We start from the raw sequence: 21,474 nt of genomic DNA, 5'->3' as shown, positions 1-21,474 counted from the left end.
ATTTAGAACAGTTACTTAGAAGGTTACCTGTGTAACAATCAGTTTATCCAACTTTAAAATGAATGATTTTTGATCTTCCCTTTTAAAATTATGACAACCTGCTCTCATGTTCAACGCTCAAACATTTGACAAGTATTATACTTTAGGGGTATTTATAACATGATAAAACTATGGCAATTTTAGCCCTGCCAATCTAGCAAAAACCCCACCAACACGTTGGGACAGATGTACAAACTGGGAAAGCTGATCCATAGACTAGCCAAGTAGCAGTCTGACAGATATGACTCAGTGCAACTATCAGCCAATATCCCAGACTTCGCCCTCATTTTGGGTGGAATTCTTCCAAAAAAATCTAAGTGCCAAATTCGTGTAAAAACTGAAGGAAATCCCGCTGATTTTTTCAGCAGGACTTTCAAAATGAATCTCCCACACTCTGTGCATCACAGAGTGCACCAGCGTGAATCATGATGAGAAGTGGGGGTAGGGCCTGTTCCCGCTGGAGAGGTCGATAGCATAGTGCTGAGCGGGCCACTGCACATGTGCTGATCTGTCATAGTGGAAATCTGCGCATGTGCAGTAGCTGTGCACTGCCGGCCTCCCGATGGCTGGCCAGCTTGATCGCTCAGTTCAGTTTCTGGTAAATGGAACCCCCAGGATGTTGGTAGTGGGAGATTCAGCGATGGTTCTGCCACTGAATGTCAAAAGAATATTGTCAGATTCTCTCTTCTTGGAGATGGTCATTGCCTCGCACTTGTGGCAAAATCAGCAGGGGGTTTCCTCGTCTACATTTGACCTGATGCCATGAGACTTCAGAGATCCAGAGTCAATGTTGGGGACTCCCAGGGCAACTCCCTTCTGACTACATACCACTGTGCCACCACATCTGGCATCATCATTGCCGACGTATCCAATCTACATGGTCCATCCAACTGAGTGGTTTGCTCAACCATCTCAGAGGGCATTTAAGAGTCTACATTGCTGGAGATCTGGAGTCATACACAGACCAGACCAGGTATGGATGATAGATCTGCTTCCCTAAAGGACATTAGAATCATAGATCATTAGGTGCATAAGAGGCCAATCAGCCCATCAAGTCTGCATCAACTCTGCGTCAGGATATTTAACCCAGGCCCTCTCCCTCATCCTTTCCCTGTAACCCCATTCATTTACCATGGCTAATTCATCTAGCTACACATCTTGGGACACTAAGGGGCAATTTAACATGGTCAATCCACCTAACCTGCACATCTTTGGACTGTGGCAGCACCTGGAGAAAACCCATGCAGACACAGGGTGAATGTGCAAACTCCACATAGACAGTCACCCAAGGCTGGAATTGAACCTGGGTCCTTGGTGCTTTGAGGCAGCAGTGCTAACAACTGTGCCACCCTTACTGGGGACCACCCTTACTGAACCAGATAGGTTTTGATGACAATCAACAATGGTTTTTATGGTCGCCATTACTCAGACAAGCTTCTCATTCCAAACTTAGAGCCATAACATCCAAATGGGGTGGTGGTGGTGGGGTACCCCAAAGATGTGCTGAGAAACCCCTCTGACTGTCTGCCCCTCCCCCTATTTTCCAAACTGCAGGGACGATTTTCCCAAAAAATTCGAAGTGTCCAATGGGCGGGAAATTGGGAGGTTTCTTCACCCTTTTTTTTGGCAAGCTAAGTTCCATGAATTTACGGTACTTTGCAATACTGAGGCAGGCAGGCGATTCACTCCAGTATGGGGGAGGGGTTGGAGCCTAAACCTGCCAAAGAGGCCAGCAGCAGAGTGCTAGGGGCCATCCAGCATGCACTGATCTCCCAGCTCCCCCTAATTGCTAGCTCCACCACTAACACCCCCCCCCCCGCCCCCCCACCCCCACAATGTAGGGTATGCCCTTCCCTCCCATCACCCGCCCCCCCCATCTGGCTCCGCCCCATAAGGCCCCTCCAGGTGCCTGGTGGGCACTGTCAAAGTGCCAGGCTGGCACTGCAAGTGCCGCAGGTTAGCAGCGCCAGGCTATCACTGCACATGAGGCACTGGCTCTGACCTCCCGGTGAGCTTCACTGGCGTCTGGTCCCACTGGCGAGGCCATCATGTCTGGTCCCCATTGCTGGGGACCAACTGTGATCCCCGCAGGTGGGAACCTTCATCGGTGAGGTCGAAAACTTCGAAAGTGAGCCCAGACAGTAGCGTCTAGCGCTCGCTAAAAATATTTAAATCAGCCTCATGCCATTTCCCAGCACAATGTAGACTGTGCCCTTCCCTCCTATCTCTCTCCATCTGGCTCTGCCCCCACACCCATGAGACTCCACCAGGGTGCTTGGTGGGCACTGCCAAGGTGCCAGGCTGGCACTGCAAGTGCTGGCCAGAGAATGGCATGAGGCTGATTATGTCCAAACAAAAATGGCCTGGGAAGATCATGACCTGCCAGACAGGAATCAAGATTTTTTGAGGCCCACTTAAACTTCCCACCCCGCTACACTGGTCAAATAGTGTAGCGAGGTGGGAAAATCATGCCCTACATCTAGATGAAGTTAGAATCATAGAATCCCTACAGTGCAGAAAAAGGCCATTTGGTCCATTGAGTCCACACTGACTCTCCAAAAGGGCATTCCACCCAGGCGCTGTCCTCTGCCTGATCCCCATAACCCCGCGCATTTACCAGGGCTATCCACCTAACCTACACATCTATGGACACCAAGGGGAAATTTAGCATGGCCAATCCAGCTAACTTGCACATCTTTGGGACTGTGGGAGGAAACTACAAGCTCCACACAGACAGTCACCCAAGGACAGAATGCTGTGTGACTGCAGTGTTATCCACTGTGCCACCGTGCATAGAAAGATAAGAAAACTGGGCAAACAGATTTGTCAGATCTGTGCCTAGACCTCTGTCCAAAAACTGCTGAAAAAGTATACTAAGGTGGCCTGCAGTAGACTCCCACAATATCCAAGTGCCGAGAGGCTTCTTTACATACGATACAAAAAGTTACAGCTGAAACTGTGGACTTCGAAGTCAAAGATCTTAGGTTAAAGCTTCATCCCTGGTTTGATAGCACAGTACATTCTATTTCGAACTTCTAAGGCAACAATTATGTAACTGTATAAATAAGAACCACGTTTCCAGATGCATGCCAAAATCTTCATAACAGAAATAATTGTACCTGCTCCAACATCTGAATTGTTCCAGCTTGTTCATCTAGCTCCTCTTCCTGGTCCTTGACTTTGGCCTCCAATTCACGCACCTGCTTCTTCACTTTAGCTAGTGAAGCTTCATCTTTAGATTCTTGAGAGGATAGGTCCTGCAGTTCTGCATCAAGACGTTCTGTCTTTTGGGTTATAGTGATGATTTCAGAGTCCTTGTCCTAGTATTCACCATAGAAAGACAGAAAAAAGTCAGCAATTCATTGTCACATTTAAAAAACTGTAAATATGAGTTATTTGATTATGATCTAATAGATAATTCAGATGACAATACAACTACAAAATAAATGAATATAGCTGATGAAATTTAGAATGCAGCAGCTAACTATTAATTATTTTATACAACAACCAGGCTTTATTTGATGTGACTCAAAATGTAGAATTGATTAATTCATAAGAGTTTAATTCATGTTAGACTTTGAAATCACAGTGAGGGGATACACTGAATGTTGACTGATCTCTCAATTCCCCAAATCTTTCAAAAGCATAGGAGAACATAAAAGGTGAGAAACAACACAGATTCGAGAAAAAGAAAATAATTAATATTTTGTAAAATTTTGCACACAGGAAACAGGTTACCATAAGGACAGGTCACCACTGCTTTGGCAATCCAAATCCATGAGCATGAATATCAAGCTTTTTAAGTATATGTACAAGTACAAATTCAAATGTAGTTCCTTTCTCAAAATTTACTTTTGGAGAATCAAAAATAAGCTTCACTCTTTTCAAAGCTGTGTTTTGAACTCAACTAGAACAATTTCAATGACGGCCTTTGCTAGAGTATTGTGTCCAATATTGGGCATCACACTTCAGGAAGGATGTCAATGTCTTGTAAAGTGTGCAGAAGAAATTTACTAGAATGATACCAGGGATGCAGGATTGTGAAATTTGCTCAACAAATCAAAGCAAAAGAATACATTTTGCCCAGTAGTTTAAGAGGATCAAGAAGTCTAATGGCCTTTGGTTTCCAGTATTTGGCTGATGCTCAAGTCTTACGAGCAAATCATAAAATATAGCGAAATATTGGCCCGGAATTTGCAGGACTTTTGACATTGAACTGTCAGCATTCACGATCATTATCTCTGAATCTGACCGCAGCTTCAGAATTTAGCACAAGTATGGATGAACTAAAATGTCATTTGTCATTCACTGTTCTGCCTCAGTCTATCTATCCTGTGGCATCCACAGAGCTAGCAATCAGCAAAACACCATAATCGGTTAAGTCTTGTTCAATGAGATGGAACTGTGCCTTTAATGGCGAACTGAGTAATAACTACCACTGAACGATAACAACTTCTATTTATATATTTATTGAACATAATAAAAATCATGGTGCTTCACAGTGGTATTATTAAACAAATTATGCCACTGCGCTACAAGAGGAGATACCAGGGCAGATTATCAACACCTTAAAAATAGAGGTAGGTTTAAAGGAACATCTTAAAGGAGGAATGAGAGGTAGATGGGCAAAGAGATTTAAGAATGAAATTCCAGAGATTAGGGTTGAAGAAATTGCCACCAACGGTGGAGAGATTAAAACTAAAGATGCTCAAGAGGCCGGAATTAGAGAAATGCAGCTATCTCCAAGGGTTCTAAGTCTGGACAGTAAACAGAAATAAGGAGGAGCCAGGTATTGGGGATTTTAAAACAAGGATGGGAATCTTAAAATCAAAGCATTGCTTAACAGGGAGCCAGTGTATGTCAACAATGAGGGATGATAGGCAAATGGGATTTGGTACATATTAGTATGTGGACAGGAGAGTTTTGAATGACTCCAACTTCATGGAGGGTAGAATGTCAGAGGACGGCCAGGAGTGCATTAGAACAGTCAGGTTAGGAGGTAACAAACACATGGATCAGGGTTTCAGCAGCAGAGCTGAAGCAGGGGCAGCTATCATGATGCTACAGAGATGAAAATAGATGGCCTTAGTGACTGCACAGATATATGGTTGAAAGCACACTCCAGGTCAAAAATGACACTTGTTATGAATGGTAGACTTTATTTTAAACTGTCTCTTTTAATTTAAAGTAAGGAAGAATGTCCTGGAATGGGGGTTGGTAATGCTGAAATCTGCCCAAAGACAGGCCCGTGTGATTTGGTTGCCATGGGGATTGTGGACCTGGTTTAAACTCACATGAATAAAAAAAAGTTCCAGGTTTCACACTTTGACACAACAGAAGGGCAGCGGGTCTTGTTGGACCCAGACGCACTGTTTTGGTCAGTCAGAGAGATGTGGTGAAGGTGAGAGGGAGAGCAAGAGGAAGAGATGTCTATGGGTGAAGAAGCAGGTATTACAGAGAAGATATTACAGAATAGAGGGACACAATCGGGAGATTAAATCTGATTCAAGGGTGCCAGTATGCTTTCTTTGTCATAAGAAAGGAAATGTAATAAAGGTTGACCGTTGGAAATTTTAAAAAGCAAGACTTAGCATTTGTAAGATTGCTTCTTCAGAAAATAGTCTCGAGGGTAACCTGCAGGTTCACTTGTATTTACCACTAGAGGGTGACAGAGTGCAGGAAACTATGGAAGTTTTGTATTTAAAAGTAAAACATCCCCACATCCATCTGGTGAAACGGGCAAACAAGTTATTCTTAAGAGATATGGGGCTAGTTCAATTGCCAGGTGACAGGAATTTACCTCCAGAGAATCTGGTAGAACATACAAGGTAAATGGTAGGACACTGAAGAGTGCAGTATAACAGAGGGATCTGGGAATACAGATACATAATTCTCTAAAAGTGGTGTCACAGGTAGATAGGGTCGTAAAGAGTGCTTTTGGTACATTGGCCTTTATAAATCAAAGTACTGAGTATAAGAGTTGGAATGTTATGGTGAGGTTGCATAAGACATTGGTGAGGCCGAATTTAGAGTATTGCGTGCAGTTTTGGTCACCTAATTACAGGAAGGATATTAATAAGGTTGAAAGAGTGCAGAGGTTTACAAGGATGTTGCCGGGACTTGAGAAACTGAGTTACAGAGAAAGGTTGAATAGGTTAGAACTTTATTCCCTGGAGCGGAGAAGAATGAGAGGAGATTTGATAGAGGTGTATAAAATTATGATGGGTATAGAGTGAATGCAAGCAGTCTTTTTCCACTGAGGCTAGGGGAGAAAAAAAACTAGAGGATATGGGTTAAGGGTGAAGGGGGAAAAGTTTAAAGGGAATATTAGGGGGGGACTTCTTCACACAGAGAGTGGTGGGACTGTGGAATGAGCTGCCAGAAAAACTTGGACAGGTACGTGGATGAGAGGGTGTGGAGGCATATGGTCCAGGTGCAGGTCAGTGGGACTAGGCAGAAAAATGGTTCGGCACAGCCAAGAAGGGCCAAAAGATACTGTTTCAGTGCTGTAATGTTATATGGTTCTATGGTTCTAATTTGCTAACTAAAAATGTATTGATACCAGATATTGATTGAAGTAGTTTACATAATACATTGTAGAGAGTTGATTCAAAATGTGGCTTAATTTATGGTCTTTTAATTGTGAAAGTTGTTCATAATTGGTGTTTATTGGAATGAACTTTTTATTAGGAAACAAACTGGCCAGGGGTAAAATATTGCTGCCTCTAGTGAGTCCAGAGAAACATACTGGGGGCTGCTGAAACTGAAGCAGCGCAAAGAAAAAAAAGTGATCTACAAAAATCCATGATTTTCCATAACCTTTATGTGAAAATTACTGTTTCAATGAAAGATGTGCCCAATGAGTCGGAAACTCAAATTGTTCATGCAAAAAAGTCCTTGGTCATCAGACTGAAATCTGAGGTTCAATGCCAGTTGGAAATGAGAATATAGTCAGCTGAATTAAACATGTAGACACAGCACGAATAATGTGTGATAAAGCAGCTAGCATAATACTCAAAACTAAAGATGAAACAAAGGAATGCAGTGCTTGGAAACAGAATGGGTCAGCTGTATTCAATGCTGACACCATAGATGCAAGGAAGGATACATGCCATTGAACTCAAATTAAATCTTCAAAATGACAAAGCAGTTGCTCTTGCTAGAAAGAAAATTCGACAAAGCCGGTATGGAATGAGGAGATGAGAAGAAAAATAAATTAATTTTTTTTTGTAAACTGACTAAAAAGGAGTATAAATTTATTTGGTTGTTCATCAGCACAACCTTAAAGTCTCTAGAGCAGCTAAAAAGAATTTTACTCCACAGAAGAATGAACTGCTTGCATAAAAGGAGCAAGCAAGACTGTTCTCTTCCTGTGGGGAGCACTTCAGCGGTCACAGGCATTCAACCTCTGATCTTCGGGTAAGCGTTCTCCAAGGCCGCCTTCACGACACACGACAGCGCAGAGTCGCTGAGCAGAAACTGATAGCCAAGTTCTGCACACATGAGGACGGCCTAAACCGGGATCTTGGGTTCATGTCACACTATCAATAACCCCCACAGCTTGCCTCCTGGACTTGCAGAATCTCACTGGCTGTCCTGTCTGGAGACAATACACATCTCTTTAACCTGTGCTTAACGCTCCCTCCACTCACATTGCCTGTATCTTTAAGACCTGGCTGGCTGCAGAGATTCGCATTCTAATCAGTATTCTGTAACTTGATTTTGTGTCTCTGTATGCCCTGTTTGAGAGCAGATATCCACTCCATCTGACGAAGGAGCAGCGCTCCGAAAGCTAATGGCATTTGCTACCAAATAAACCTGTTGGACTTTAACCTGGTGTTGTTAAAACTCTTACTGTGCATAAAAGGAGGCAGTTTTAAACCTGCATCTTCCGGAAAAGAACGCTGAAGGATTAAATCTTGAAAACAAACTTCAAAATAAAAGTGATCCTGAATTTAAACTGGGCAAAGTGAATTTAATTTTTATGAAGAACAATTCAGATGTTTGGCTGGTGAAGACTTCGTACATGGACTTGAACATTAAAAACATGCAGCCAAGGAAGGGAATGGGAATCAACAGAGTGGTTCCGAATCCATTTTAAAAAGTAAACATACTGGTGATGATTTTGTGTCTGACTTTAAAGCCCAAAAGGGGTTGCTGAATCCATTGGGTAAGAAATGCTATGATAGGGGATTTCCTCTTGGATTATAGTCAGACGCCAGCATGCAGAAACCAGTTGGATTGCTAGCAATGAGCAATTTCCTTCTTGGCGAAACCAGACTAAACAAATGTCACCAAATGTGAAAAATTTGCACCCATCAGAAGTACTAGCCCTGACTTTGCCCAATCCAACACAGCTCCTAAAAAACATGAAGGATACAAAACCACAGTATACCCTTTTAACAGAGGATATGGAAAGACTTTGCAGCCTACGCAAAACAAAAAAGGAGATCTTTTGCACAGATTGAGAAAAGGTGAAATGAGCAGCAGTAAAAGAAACTCCAATTTCCAAGAGAGTTGGGTCCTTAAGAACTCAAGCAAACTGGATTTTAAAATCTCAACTGTCACATGCAGTTGTTTGTTATGGGTTAAGCATTATAATATTGCCAGGACAAAATGTTTAATTGTGAAATGTGACAAAAAGAAAAACAATATTATCTGTACTCTGTATAGCACGTTAGTTGTTTAAATGTTGTATTTCGACTATTACAGAAAAATAATTACCACAGTAATTTTTTTTGTAATTTTTGGGAGGAGGTCTTGCAAATGCAAAACTTCATACACCGGTTATGTTTTAAACTGTTTATTTTAGAGTAGCTCCCGTAATGGAGATGATAATCATGCTGAAATCTGCCCAGAATCAGGCCCATGTAATTGGGATGCCATGGGGTTTAAGTCCAGGTTGAAACTCTTAGGCCAGAATCTTACCACTGCTCACACAAGTGGGGTTTTCCCCATCTCACCGCAGTGAATGGAGATTTGGCTGGCTGCCAAATTCTCCGATCTCGCTGCAGTGGGAGAGTGACATGAATGGAAGGTAAGACTTAGAAACTCAAGTGCAGTTTTCATACCTTGACACAAAAGAGTAACAATTGGTCTTGTTGACCCATACACACAGTTTTGGTCAGTCAAAGAAATCTGGTAAGAGGGAATATCATAGAAACCCTACAGCACAGAAAGAGGCCATTCGGCCCATCGAGTCTGCACCGACCACAATCCCACCCAGGTCCTACCCCCACATCCACCCACTAATCCCTCTAACCTATTCATCTCAGGACACTAAGGGGCAATTTTAGCATAGCCAATCAACCTGACCCGCACATCTTTGGACTGTGGGAGGAAACCGGAGCACCCGGAGGAAACCCACGCAGACACGAGGAGAATGTGCAAACTCCACACAGACAGTGACCCAAGCCGGGAATCGAACCCAGGTCCCTGGAGCTGTGAAGCAGCAGTGCTAACCACTGTGCTACCGTGCTGGGTGAAGAAGCAGAGAAACTACTGTTGTGCCATTTAGGGTAAGAACCTGTTTTTGCGTTAACCACCAAGCAGAACGCTAGTGAGAATACATTACTTGTTATAAGAGAGAAGACCTGTGGAGATTTAAATACCAGGGAGTCTCCAGAGGATGTATTATTGTTGGAAATCAGTGCAATATACTCAGGAAGATTGGGTGAAGGGACTTTTTAAAAAGGACACTGGATGACTTTTCCTGGTGGGGCAGGGAGAAGAGAGCCTCTGAAACCAGAGGGAGGAACTTGGGATTTTTATCAGCGTAAAGTGTAAATGTGGCATGGAGTTTTCGGTTGTGTTAATCAGTTAATGAGCAAAATACATTTTCTGAAGTTTAGTATCAATTGTACACCAAGGGAGTTAAAGTTCTAACCACATAGATTGCTAGATTTTACAATGGCATTTTTTTCTTCGAAGTCAGCAACCTTGATTTGTCACTGACTGCAAAATCTGGGCCATTAAGTCAATGCAATTTTTCTTTTGTTGAGTTGTGAGAATTTGTTTTATAAACCCTTGAATTGAGAGAAATAATAAGCACACAGAATAATTTTACAATAATAAATTTTGGTTCATGTTACTAATTTATACAATGTTATTTACAGCTATTGCTCAGATTTATCAAGTTATTGAAGTTATTTTTTATTATAATTATTGGCAGTACTTACATCCAGTTGTTGCTTTAGGCTGAATATCTCTGCTATAAAACCATCTCTTTCTCTGCTCAGTTTCTCTTTCTGGATCTTCTCCCTCTGAGCCTCATCTTGTGCCTGTGACAACTCGCTGTCAAACCTAGAACACAAGTGTTGAAGAAAATATTATGGCAACAAAAGGCATAATTATGACTTACTATTAAAGACAAAATGTTACATCTGGGTCATTTGACTAATGTGTTATGAAAATCTATTTTTTCCTGATACATCGTGGCGGTTTATAAGCGAGCACCTCATTTTGAAGAGCATGCTAATGCATGTGCTGTAGTTGAAAGAGGAAAAATATGGGATTCAATCTCTTTTTTGAATCCTCTAATAGCAATAACACAGGTTAAGTATAATCTATTCACTCAAATTTCATGTATTACAGAATTTTACAGTAGTGTAGTTGTTATGCTTTATTTTGAAGAAAATGCATATCATGTATATTGTGAAATAATGGACTGAAAGTCAAATTGGTCACATTCAAATTATCACACAAAAAAAAAGTGCGCGCATCTCTGCAATCTTGTTCCAAGTGACACCTGCAAATCTGAATGTGCAACAACCTTTTTGAAAATGGTCCCTCTCCTCAGGCACTATTTGTTCCCTTTCAAAATCACTAACAACCCCCCTCAAAAAAGAAACACCCTTACCCCCTCGATATACAATCTACTTTACTGTTCCAACCATCTCCTCTAAACCCCATCTCTGAGAGAGAGGCGGAAAGGAGAGAAGTCCCCGAGGGGGGGGGGCCTAGAGAGGCAGAAGGGGGAGGGCCCCCCACCAGGCAAAAGGGGGAGGGATGCCCAACAGGCAGGGGGGGCCAAGAGCCAAGAGTGGGGGGGGCAGAAGGGGGGTGGGGCCCGAGGGGGAGAAGTGGAACAGGGGGGCTAAGAGGGAGGTGGTGAGAGATGGTGCCAAGATCTGAATATGTATAAATCTGCTCCCCAGCGCACCACAGAGGTCTCAGAGGTCTCAGGAGCTACTCCCCACTCCACTTCCGATGGGGTCAGCACTTCTTCACACACCTCAATTACCGGCCCCATTGCCCCCACACCCACTGAATGAGCCAGCACCCACCAGTCTGGCAGTGCCAACCTGTGCCATGGGACAGTGCCAGCAGCATTGCCAGAACACTGTCTGGCCATGTCCCTCTCCCTTAGGGACTAAATTTAACCTTTACCAGTCTCCCATGACAGGTTCACGTCGAGGTGAACCTGTTGTAAACCACACTGACATATCAATATACGACGTGGGTCAATACCTGTTGAGGGAGCGAGTTAATTATATGAAAATTTACCCAAATCCACATAAAGCAGTCGTCGTTATGACACTGCCGCAAAGGGCAGAAGAGATCCAAAATCGCATTCCTGCTGGTGAGAACTGCGACTTCCGGATCTCAAGTGCCCGGACAGCGAGTGTGGGCTCAAGATCACCCTCTCAGTTTCTCTCTCCACAGATGCTGCCAGAACTGCTAAGTTTTTCTAGCATTTTCTGTTTTATTTCAGATTTCCAGCATCCACATTATTTTGCTTTTATTTTACCGTTAACCTACAAAGTCCTTTGTCTTTCCTCTTCATTGATAATACTGACCCTTGCTGATATAATCTGCTAATTGTCAGCTGCAAACCATGTGCGGACATGGCACCTTGCTGCCCCCCCTCCCCCTCAATCTCTTCTGTTTCTTTCAAACCCCTATGCTCATTGCTTGTAATGTCAAACTGTCTATAACAGGTCTTGCATGAGCCATTTCCTCCATTAAAACATTCATAAAATAGAAATCCTACAATGCTGAAAAAATTACTTCAGTAAATAACCATTCCATAGAGTGAATACAATGGAAACATTTCAAGTCATTTTAATATTTATATATGCAAGGAAAAAGCAGTCAGTTCTGGGCACCACAACTTGGAAAAGATATATTAGAACATAGAACATAGAACATTACAGCGCAGAACAGGCCCTTCGGCCCACGATGTTGCACCGACCAGTTAAAAAAAAAACTGTGACCCTCCAACCTAAACCAATTTCTTTTCGTCCATGAACCTATCTACGGATCTCTTAAACGCCCCCAAACTAGGCGCATTTACTACTGATGCTGGCAGGGCATTCCAATCCCTCACCACCCTCTGGGTAAAGAACCTACCCCTGACATCGGTTCTATAACTACCCCCCCTCAATTTAAAGCCATGCCCCCTCGTGCTGGATTTCTCCATCAGAGGAAAAAGGCTATCACTATCCACCCTATCCAAACCTCTAATCATCTTATATGTTTCAATAAGATCCCCTCTTAGCCGCCGCCTTTCCAGCGAAAACAATCCCAAATCCCTCAGCCTCTCCTCATAGGATCTCCCCTCCATACCAGGCAACATCCTGGTAAACCTCCTCTGCACCCTCTCCAAAGCCTCCACATCCTTCCTGTAATGTGGGGACCAGAACTGCACACAGTACTCCAAGTGCGGCCGCACCAGAGTTGTGTACAGTTGCAACATAACGCTACGACTCCTAAATTCAATCCCCCTACCAATAAACGCCAAGACACCATATGCCTTCTTAACAACCTTATCTACTTGATTCCCAACTTTCAGGGATCTATGCACACATACACCTAGATCCCTCTGCTCCTCCACACTATTCAAAGTCCTCCCGTTAGCCCTATACTCAACACATCTGTTATTCCTACCAAAGTGAATTACCTCACACTTCTCCGCATTAAACTCCATCCGCCACCTCTCGGCCCAACTTTGCAACCTGTCTAAGTCTTCCTGCAAACTACGACACCCTTCCTCACTGTCTACCACACCACCGACTTTGGTGTCATCAGCAAATTTGCTAATCCACCCAACTATACCCTCATCCAGATCATTAATAAATATTACAAACAGCAGTGGCCCCAAAACAGATCCCTGAGGTACACCACTTGTAACCGCACTCCATGATGAATATTTACTATCAACCACCACCCTCTGTTTCCTATCCGCTAGCCAATTCCTGATCCAATTTCCTAGATCACCCCCAATCCCATACATCTGCATTTTCTGCAGAAGCCTACCATGGTGAACCTTATCAAACGCCTTACTAAAATCCATATATACCACGTCCACTGCCTTGCCCCCATCCACCTCCTTGGTCACTTTCTCAAAAAACTCAATAAGGTTAGTAAGGCACGACCTACCTGCCACAAAACCATGCTGACTATCACCTATCAATTCATTACTCTCCAAATAACTATAAATCCTATCCCTTATAATCTTTTCCAACATCTTGCCGACAACAGAAGTGGACTTGGAAGGAATGCAGTACAAATTCACAAGAATATTAGCAAAGCAACAAGGGTTAGAATACGAAGAGAGATAAAATTAAGAAGGCTTTTAATCCCTAGAACATACAAAGCCCCCCCCCCAACCCAAAATGGGTGGAATCTAGGACAGGGGTACACAACCTTAAAATCAGAGCCAGGTCACTCAGGTGAGAAGTTAGGAAATACTTCTTCAAAAAAGATTATTGGAAGAATGAAACTCTTTCCCAAAAAAGATGTAAACTTAATCAAATCGTAGATAGATTTTGCTAGAGAAGGATATAAGGATATTAAAGGAAATGGAACCAAAGTTGGTGGATGGAGCTTGGATACATATCACCCCATGAGTTTACTGAATGGTAAGGAGTGATAAATTTGGAACAGTTGTTGGTAATGTAAGGCAATTGCATTGTTACAAAATCACATAATTCATAAATGTTATGATGTGGTTCTCCTGTCCCATATATCCTGGATCATCAACAGGTGAGATTTCATAGAACAATCAACATTCTAAACGCTCTCAAAAGCCATTTTTCCATAAAAGATAAAATAAATCTATTTTTCTCAGGTTCCTCATATATCTGGAATTTTGCTTGGAAGTTTTCAAAATGTAAATTGAGAATTAAATTGAAGAAATCAGAGTGCCAGCTTGGATATCCAGAAATGTTACTTTTCCCAGAGGATTCGGGAGCTGATCGTCAATACTGACATCTTGCAGTTCTTCAAAGCAGTGGGTGAAGTTTGGAAAAGCAATACCAATCACAGTAGAAGGAAAGTAACAAAAATAATTCTGGAAATAACTGAAGAACTTTGGCCTTCTTAATTTTGTCTATAAGGGAGGAGACTGGAATTTTGGAACAGGATTATTGAATTAGCTACATGACTGCTGTGTTTGTGCTCATCAAGGAAATTGATGCAGGAAGAACAACGTGCATGGGGAGGAGTTAAGAAAAAACAAATTCGGCAAGCAAATTATGCTTTTATTTTCATTCTCAATACGTAAACTAACATCCAGCTTTTTATGTGCCCTTGCTATCGAAATTGATAGGAATAAACTGAAATGTATACAAGATTGTTATCCAGCCTATGGTAAACAGGCATTTCCAACTTAGTTTTAAAGGAGGTTATTTTCTCTCATTTTGTGTTGTATAAATTGACTCACTTTCTCTGCTTCTTTTCCAATTCATGATTACGTCCTTGCTGTCCTTCAAGATGCAGCTTGGTGTCTTGCAATTCTGCTGTTAGTCGCTGGGATTTTTTCTTCAACTGCTGAACACTACGTTGCATTTCTTCATTGTCAGCTTGCAAATCTGCAACCTGCAGGCACAACAGCAAGTCTGAGGTTTGGAATATTAACACTTGCACATTGTCTATTCTTTAAAATAATAAAAGTATTACAAGATCATGTTCAAATTGTTTTTAAAAAGGCATCAAATTTACTAGTTGTAATATCCAGTTGGTAGCTTATTTTGGAATATAACCTGAGTATTATGCAAAGTACATTAGCTTTAACTGCAAACTTGCAGTAGAAAGTTGGAAGTCTTTATATTTAATCATAGTGTCAAATGGAGGTCAGATACGCAAAGATAGTTAGCATAGAACACATGGAACAAATGATAACCAGCTTTTTAAAAATGCACATGTTCTAATGAGCTGTCAACTTGCTCTTTACTTCAGATGGCTTTCAAATGGTCAAAGTAAGTTGAATATAGTGTCTCAGCATGTCATTTGAGGAAGCTTATAAAAAAGGAGATAAATTTTAATTCATACTGTGTGTATTAAGTCAACAAGTGTTGTGCAGGAGAGGTAGCCTGTTGTAGTTTGAACATCCATGATTCAAATGTAGTTGTCTTCAAACAGATCCAATTTTCACTAGTGGAATGTCAAAACCATGACTGGAGGTCTTTACACTTTTCAGAAGGTCTAAATCTGTCAGACTTCTTTGGAGGGATAGGATACCTTTTAAAGGGTTCAGGTGCCCTTTGGGATTGTTAAAAGTAGACATTTGAACCGTGGAAAATCTCATGGGAGCTGTCAAACTCATTGGAACTATAAAGTTGCCAACTTAAATCTCCTGGCCTTTAAATGTTTGAAAATAAATTTTGCAGTTTAAAAAAATAGTGCTTTCTATTTCACTCTGTGAGAAACTGAGGGTCATCATTATAGGATTTGTGCTATATGACTGATTTCACAACCTATTATCAGTAGCTTGTCAGTTCACAGTTTCAAGTGGTCATAAAATCTTTGAACTGGGACAAAGAATACAAATGCTTTTTTAAAAAATGAGGGATGAAGCACTTGAATGAATGCTGATTTTTATAACGGTGTGTGTGGGTGGGGGGGTAAGCAGTTGAATGAAATATTTGTTTTCAAGTGAATAAGTGGCTCGTGAATGAGTGAATGAAATGAATGAGTGAATGTCTGATGTCTGCAACTGGCACTTAAATATATTTTATTTCATCATAGCATGGATCTGGAGGTCTGTCCATGGTAGATATTAGAATGTGGACACTCAGTGAATTGGCATGGAGAGTATAATGGCAAAAGGTGGTGCATGATTTAGCACTAAGTTGGCATGAGGTGATAAAGGGTAATGAGAGTTGAGCAGAGGGCATTGGTTGGCATGGAGTGACGGGACCTCAGTTGACATGAAGAGCAAGAGGAGCCAAGGGGGTAAGAATAGAGGCACAAGTTGGCATGGAGGGCATGAGGAGTGGGTACAGGGGCATTGATTAGCACGGAAGTTATAAAGGGTAACGGGGAAGGTTTGGGGGACTGTTCTTTTTTTAAAAAAAAACAGGTGGGACAAACTGCTGGAGCACTGAAGTTGACCTTTCAGACGCTTCTGCATTTAGCAACTAAGGTGGCTGCATCCACATTAGTTCAGGGTGCGATGAGTGTGACCCAACTCCCGTTCATACCCACCCCCTTCTAGAGCTAAAATCTTATCTGGGGCACTTTCTTCCCCGTATCAACCACGGGAATTTTCCCCGCCTCTTCAGTTCCGGTCAGAAGTGAAATTCAGGTCACAGTATCATAATGTGAGAAAAGCATGGTTTAGAGTTTTAGTGGAAGTGAAGATAGGCTAAAAATGGAGATGTTATTTTTCTGTGGTAGAAGTAAGCAGTTTTGATGGATAGGATATAGGGTTTGAAATTCAGTACACGGAATTGTAATGCAGATAAAAGAAAGAATAGCAAGTTTTCCTCAGCCATAGAATGATATAAAATACAAGAAATGAAAAGCTGTGCAGTGAGATGATAGCTTAAGTGAAGCCGTGTTGCACAAAGTTCTGAATCAGGAAAGTGGTTAATAGGAATTTAGACAATTGACATTCCACTGCATAATTTATGCTGTTAGCTGCATAGTACTGTTATGTTACAGTACCGTACTGCTACTTGTTCAGCAAAGTATGGGTTAATCTTCTCAACCAAAAACAATTGGCAAAAGAGCACTCATAAAAATATAATGCACTGCAATAAATTATTTAGAGTCCACATCTCTAATTGCAAACAGAAGCTTTCTCGGTACATTGCTAACATTTAAATATTTCCAGAATCCATAATTTCTTTCAAATAGATGAGTGAATGCTTTCAGCTGCCAAGAAAATAAAATTAATTCCTTAGACTTGCACAGAAATAGACTGTGACCAACTGAGCTTTATTGTTGTATATGAATAAGAATCATTTCCCAGAAACGTACAAATAACCTGCACTGGTTTTAACGACTGAACGTGCAAACTAAAATTCGGAATGAAGATGTGTGAATTCAGAATATTTGCATTTTTAAATGCAATATCCTGATAAAACAGATTTCTTTTTTCAAAAAGTAGCGCTAGAGAGAAATGGTAGATTCAAGCTTTTGTTCCTATGCTATGGTACTGAACAGTGCTCCAAAGGCATGGTGCCACCTCAGTTTTAATGTCCAACAATAAATTAATACAAAAAAAATTACAGCATTTTTCCCTTACTTTTCGTTCCATTTGCCTTTTGTTCTGTAATTCAACCTCTAGTTTGTCATCAAATTCTTGATGCATTCGCTTTTTGGTGAAATCTATCTCTCTTATTGCACGTTCGTACTTCAGCCTCCATTCTCCACCTATGGAAGGTAAATAAAAGTAATCTGCTATAAGCTGAACTTTTGTCATTTAAATTCACATACATATCTAAATATCAAAAGAAGCAGAATAAATAATGCAAAGCCTGAGCATTATATAAAAGAAGAAATACATTTAAATAAAAAGACCAGTTCAAGGCAGCAAAAAACTACTGTCCTGAGCTGAAAGACCTGGGTTTGAATCTCAGCTTTGATGAATATTCAAATTTGCCTAAAGTTCACGTGTTGATGAAAGTAGAGACTATTATTTTGTGACAAAAGAATCTAAAGCTGCATTTATTCTGTTCCTTGAGCATCTGAAAAAGAGTGTTGGTGATGGAATTGATTGAGAAATCTACAGATGAACGAAGCTTGCTTCTTGACTGCAAAGGAACAGTGCTGAGGTACAAAGCATTTGTGGCTTGTGAATGGGGAAAAATGCAGGGGGAGAGAGAGCCCCATGTGCTCTTTGTTTAATGAAATGTGTCTAAAATAATTCAAGCAATCTTCATGAATAGCACCAAATTGGGGAAGATTGTCAATACTGAGGAGGATTGTAACAAATTGCAAGACAACGTGTAATCAGTAATGAATTTCAATATAGCCAAGTGTGTTAGAATTCGGTAAAAAGAGATCATATATTACTTGGAAAATAATCTAAATGGATAGAGGAACATAGGCATCTTAGAGTACACAAATGTAAAATCACTGGAAGCTGTGACGCAGGTTAATAAGCCCATAATAATTACCAAAGTAAACCAAACACTAGGGGGTAGAATTCTCACAACACCCCACCAGCATGTTCGATGGTAGGCATGGGGAGAGAATATGGTGGGATAACCAGAAATAGGTTTCACGCTGGCATGAATTTACAGTGGTATCTTCCACTGGTAACGTGCCATGGTAGGTCAGAAAACCTGCCAGAGGCTGGCATGAACTTCATTTGCATCCCATTAATGGGAAGCATATGAAAGCCTGATCACCCATGCCAAAATCTGCAATGCGACATGAAACATTCAAAACGCCGCATTCACCTGGGTGCATGATTAATAAGAATGGGGCTGGATGATTTTGGGGGGGGGGGTTTGGGGGAAGAATTGTGGGGGATCCCGGGCTGGCCAGCAATTGAGCTGGCCAGAAAACAGGAGGTTGGAAGTTTGGGGCCACTGCGCATGCACAGAGGCCCGTTGGTTTCAGCCTCCCGGGTGAGAACAGGCCCCACCCACTAGTTTTTAATGATATTCACGCAGTGCACAGAGTACGGGAGATTCTTCTCTGAACTCCCACTGAAAAAAACAGCGTGAATTACTCCAGTTCTCTCCTGAATTCAACACTTAGAATTTTTTTGGTGTGTTTTCCCATCAGCTGCTGCAGCGGGAAACACTCCATGTTCCCCACCTGGTCTCAAAATGGGTGAATTCTGCCTTCAGTTCTATTTCTAGAGGGGTAGAATTAAAAAGTAAAGAAATTATGCTAAACTTGTATCAAACCTTGGACCACACTTGAAGTCTGTGTCCAGCTCAGGCCACCAAATTAGGTAAAGCATTTAGAAGCATTGGAGTGGGTGGAAAAAATATCTATAAGTACCAGAGCTGTGAAGTTGTGCCCATCAGGAAAGAATGAATAAGTGGGTCACTTTTCGCTTTAAGAGGTGGCCTACTAAAGGTCTTCAAAATTATGAAAGTTACAGAGTAGATACAGATTGTTTTTACTTATGGAGAAGAGCAAACTAGAAGCCACCAATAAATGATATTCACCAAATAATCAAATGATAATTCAGTAAAAACCACTTTATCCAGCGGCTATGAGAACATGGAGCACAAAATCATGGAACCATTTAAGGCAAATACTATTGATGCAATTATGAAGCTAGGAATGAGAGAGAAGGAATAGAAGATTATGCTGATAGTTAGATGATGAAAATAGAAAGAGGCTCAACTGGAGCATAAATGCCTGCACGGAACAGTTGGGGCAAATGACCTGTTCTGTACTGTAGATTTGATCCATTGAAACTGCTGAACAACTAACCAGAATCATCGTCGTCCAAGTCTCCATTTAGCTCTGCTGCTTTGATAAGCCGAGCTTCCATCACTTCCATTTCCATTGACTCCATTTGCTTCTTCATTCCATCATATTTGGCCTGAAACACAAGATACTTACAATAAAGATCAATTGTCCTGAAAATTTATAAATCTTTAACTGGTATTGCTTCACAAAATTGCATAGGTACACACTAAAGCAGGTCCTGGTAACAATGAAGCTGTTCTTATCCTAATAGGCATTCTGCTTAACCCAGAGATGAGCTTCCAATCACATACATGAGCCACCACCAAACCTGCCTAGTTTAATCTCCATAATTTCGCCCAGTTCCACCCTCTGGGATCATCTGCTGCTGAAACCCTCAGCTATAGTACTGTTCACTTGAGACCTGACTATTCCAATGCTTTTCTGACCAGTCTCTCATCTTCCACTCTCTAAAAACATAAGCTCATCGAAAATAGCAGCTACACATATTCTAACTTGCATCAAGCCAAATGTCTTTCTCCTGCTCCTATCTTCTATGTTTCTAAGTCCCACTTATCCATTGCGTTTATGGTCACTGAATAACATTCCCTACCTGAAAAGTCAGACATCAGTTGCACTCAAAAACAATCAGTTAGCTATTATTTCCCATCAATGGTAGTCAGGAAAGAGGAATTATATTTTTCTTTTTGGTAACAACACTCGTCATACTCATATATTGGAAAAAGACTGGTGAGAGTGTGATTGGATTACGAGACAGAGAGACTAAACATCAGTAAGAAGGTGTGAAAAAAGTGGGTTTTATATGTTAATGAACAGAAGGAACCAAGAGAAACTTAAACAATTTACATAAAGCAATAAAATAAGTAGTTTTGAAGTGGGCTGTTTTAGTTCAAAGAAGAACATATGCAATTTGTAACCAAAAGAGAAAAGGCTTTGACAAAGGGCCATCTGGACTCGGAACGTCAGCTCTTTTCTCTCCTTACAGATACCGCCAGACCTGCTGAGATTTCCCAGCATTTTCTCTTTTGGTTTCAGATTCCAGCATCCACAGTAATTTGCTTATATACAATTTGTAAAATTGCAAGTGAGGCAAAAATAGGGCAAGTTTACTTTCTAAATATAGGAGTTATAAAGTAAAGTAGACGAGTTTGATTAGTTCTGAAAAAAGGGAACTTTTCAGAGACTGTATAAAGCAATAGAGGACAGAAAGATCAAAGGGAAGGAATACAGTTGAGAAAACACTGAAGCTTGCCTGAGGGGCTAGCTGCCTAGCTCTCCCTAAAGACAGTATGGAAGCCAGTACTATCTCCAAGCAGAGTCTGGTAATAGCTAAAAGATGGTAGTCATGATGTGGAGCCTGTTCCGAAAGCTAGTGGCTTTTGCTACCAAATAAACCTGTTGGACTTTAACCTGGTGTTGTTAGACTTCTTACAATAGCTAAAAGACACAGTATGGACAAGGTCAAACCTGGAGAACCAGTTTGCTGACACCCTCAGAGAACACTCCAACTGCAATAGGGCATTGTGTGCTAAAGTTACTGGAATTCTATAGATTTAAAAATCTATAAGGACTGTTGCCATCAAAAAAAGGGAAGGTTAGCTCGGTGTAGTTTAAGCTCATATTTTTTGGAACTGCTTTAAAGTACTGTTAACTGTGTGAAAATATTCTTGTGTTTAAGTGCAACTTTTATTCTAGTAAATAGAACATAGAAAAAATACAGCACAAACAGGCCCTTCGGCCCACAAGTTGCGCCGGTCATGTCCCTACCTACCTAGGCTTATATATAGGCTTACCTATTACCCTCAATCCTAT

The 21,474-nt window shown here is 41.3% G+C and overlaps 1 protein-coding gene across 26 annotated transcripts in view; it reads right to left on the bottom strand.

Moving 5' to 3' along the window:
• myo18ab (myosin XVIIIA b) overlaps positions 1 to 21,474 on the bottom strand; it is a 250,293-nt gene that overhangs the window by 41,581 nt on the left and 187,238 nt on the right. For all 26 annotated transcript variants that reach the window (XM_078224889.1, XM_078224897.1, XM_078224898.1 and 23 more), the window contains 5 exons: positions 19,666 to 19,777; positions 17,513 to 17,640; positions 14,705 to 14,859; positions 10,218 to 10,341; positions 3,159 to 3,359 (listed from right to left, as the gene is read on the bottom strand). In XM_078224889.1, coding sequence (XP_078081015.1) covers positions 3,159 to 3,359; positions 10,218 to 10,341; positions 14,705 to 14,859; positions 17,513 to 17,640; positions 19,666 to 19,777 — 720 coding nt within the window. The remainder of the gene's footprint in view (positions 1 to 3,158; positions 3,360 to 10,217; positions 10,342 to 14,704; positions 14,860 to 17,512; positions 17,641 to 19,665; positions 19,778 to 21,474) is intronic.

The sequence above is a fragment of the Mustelus asterias genome, chromosome 12 (assembly GCF_964213995.1).
Source record: "Mustelus asterias chromosome 12, sMusAst1.hap1.1, whole genome shotgun sequence".
Taxonomy (NCBI): Eukaryota; Metazoa; Chordata; class Chondrichthyes; order Carcharhiniformes; family Triakidae; genus Mustelus; species Mustelus asterias.
The sequence above is the reverse complement of the archived record's forward strand: the minus strand, read 5'-3'. Positions and strand labels throughout refer to the sequence as shown.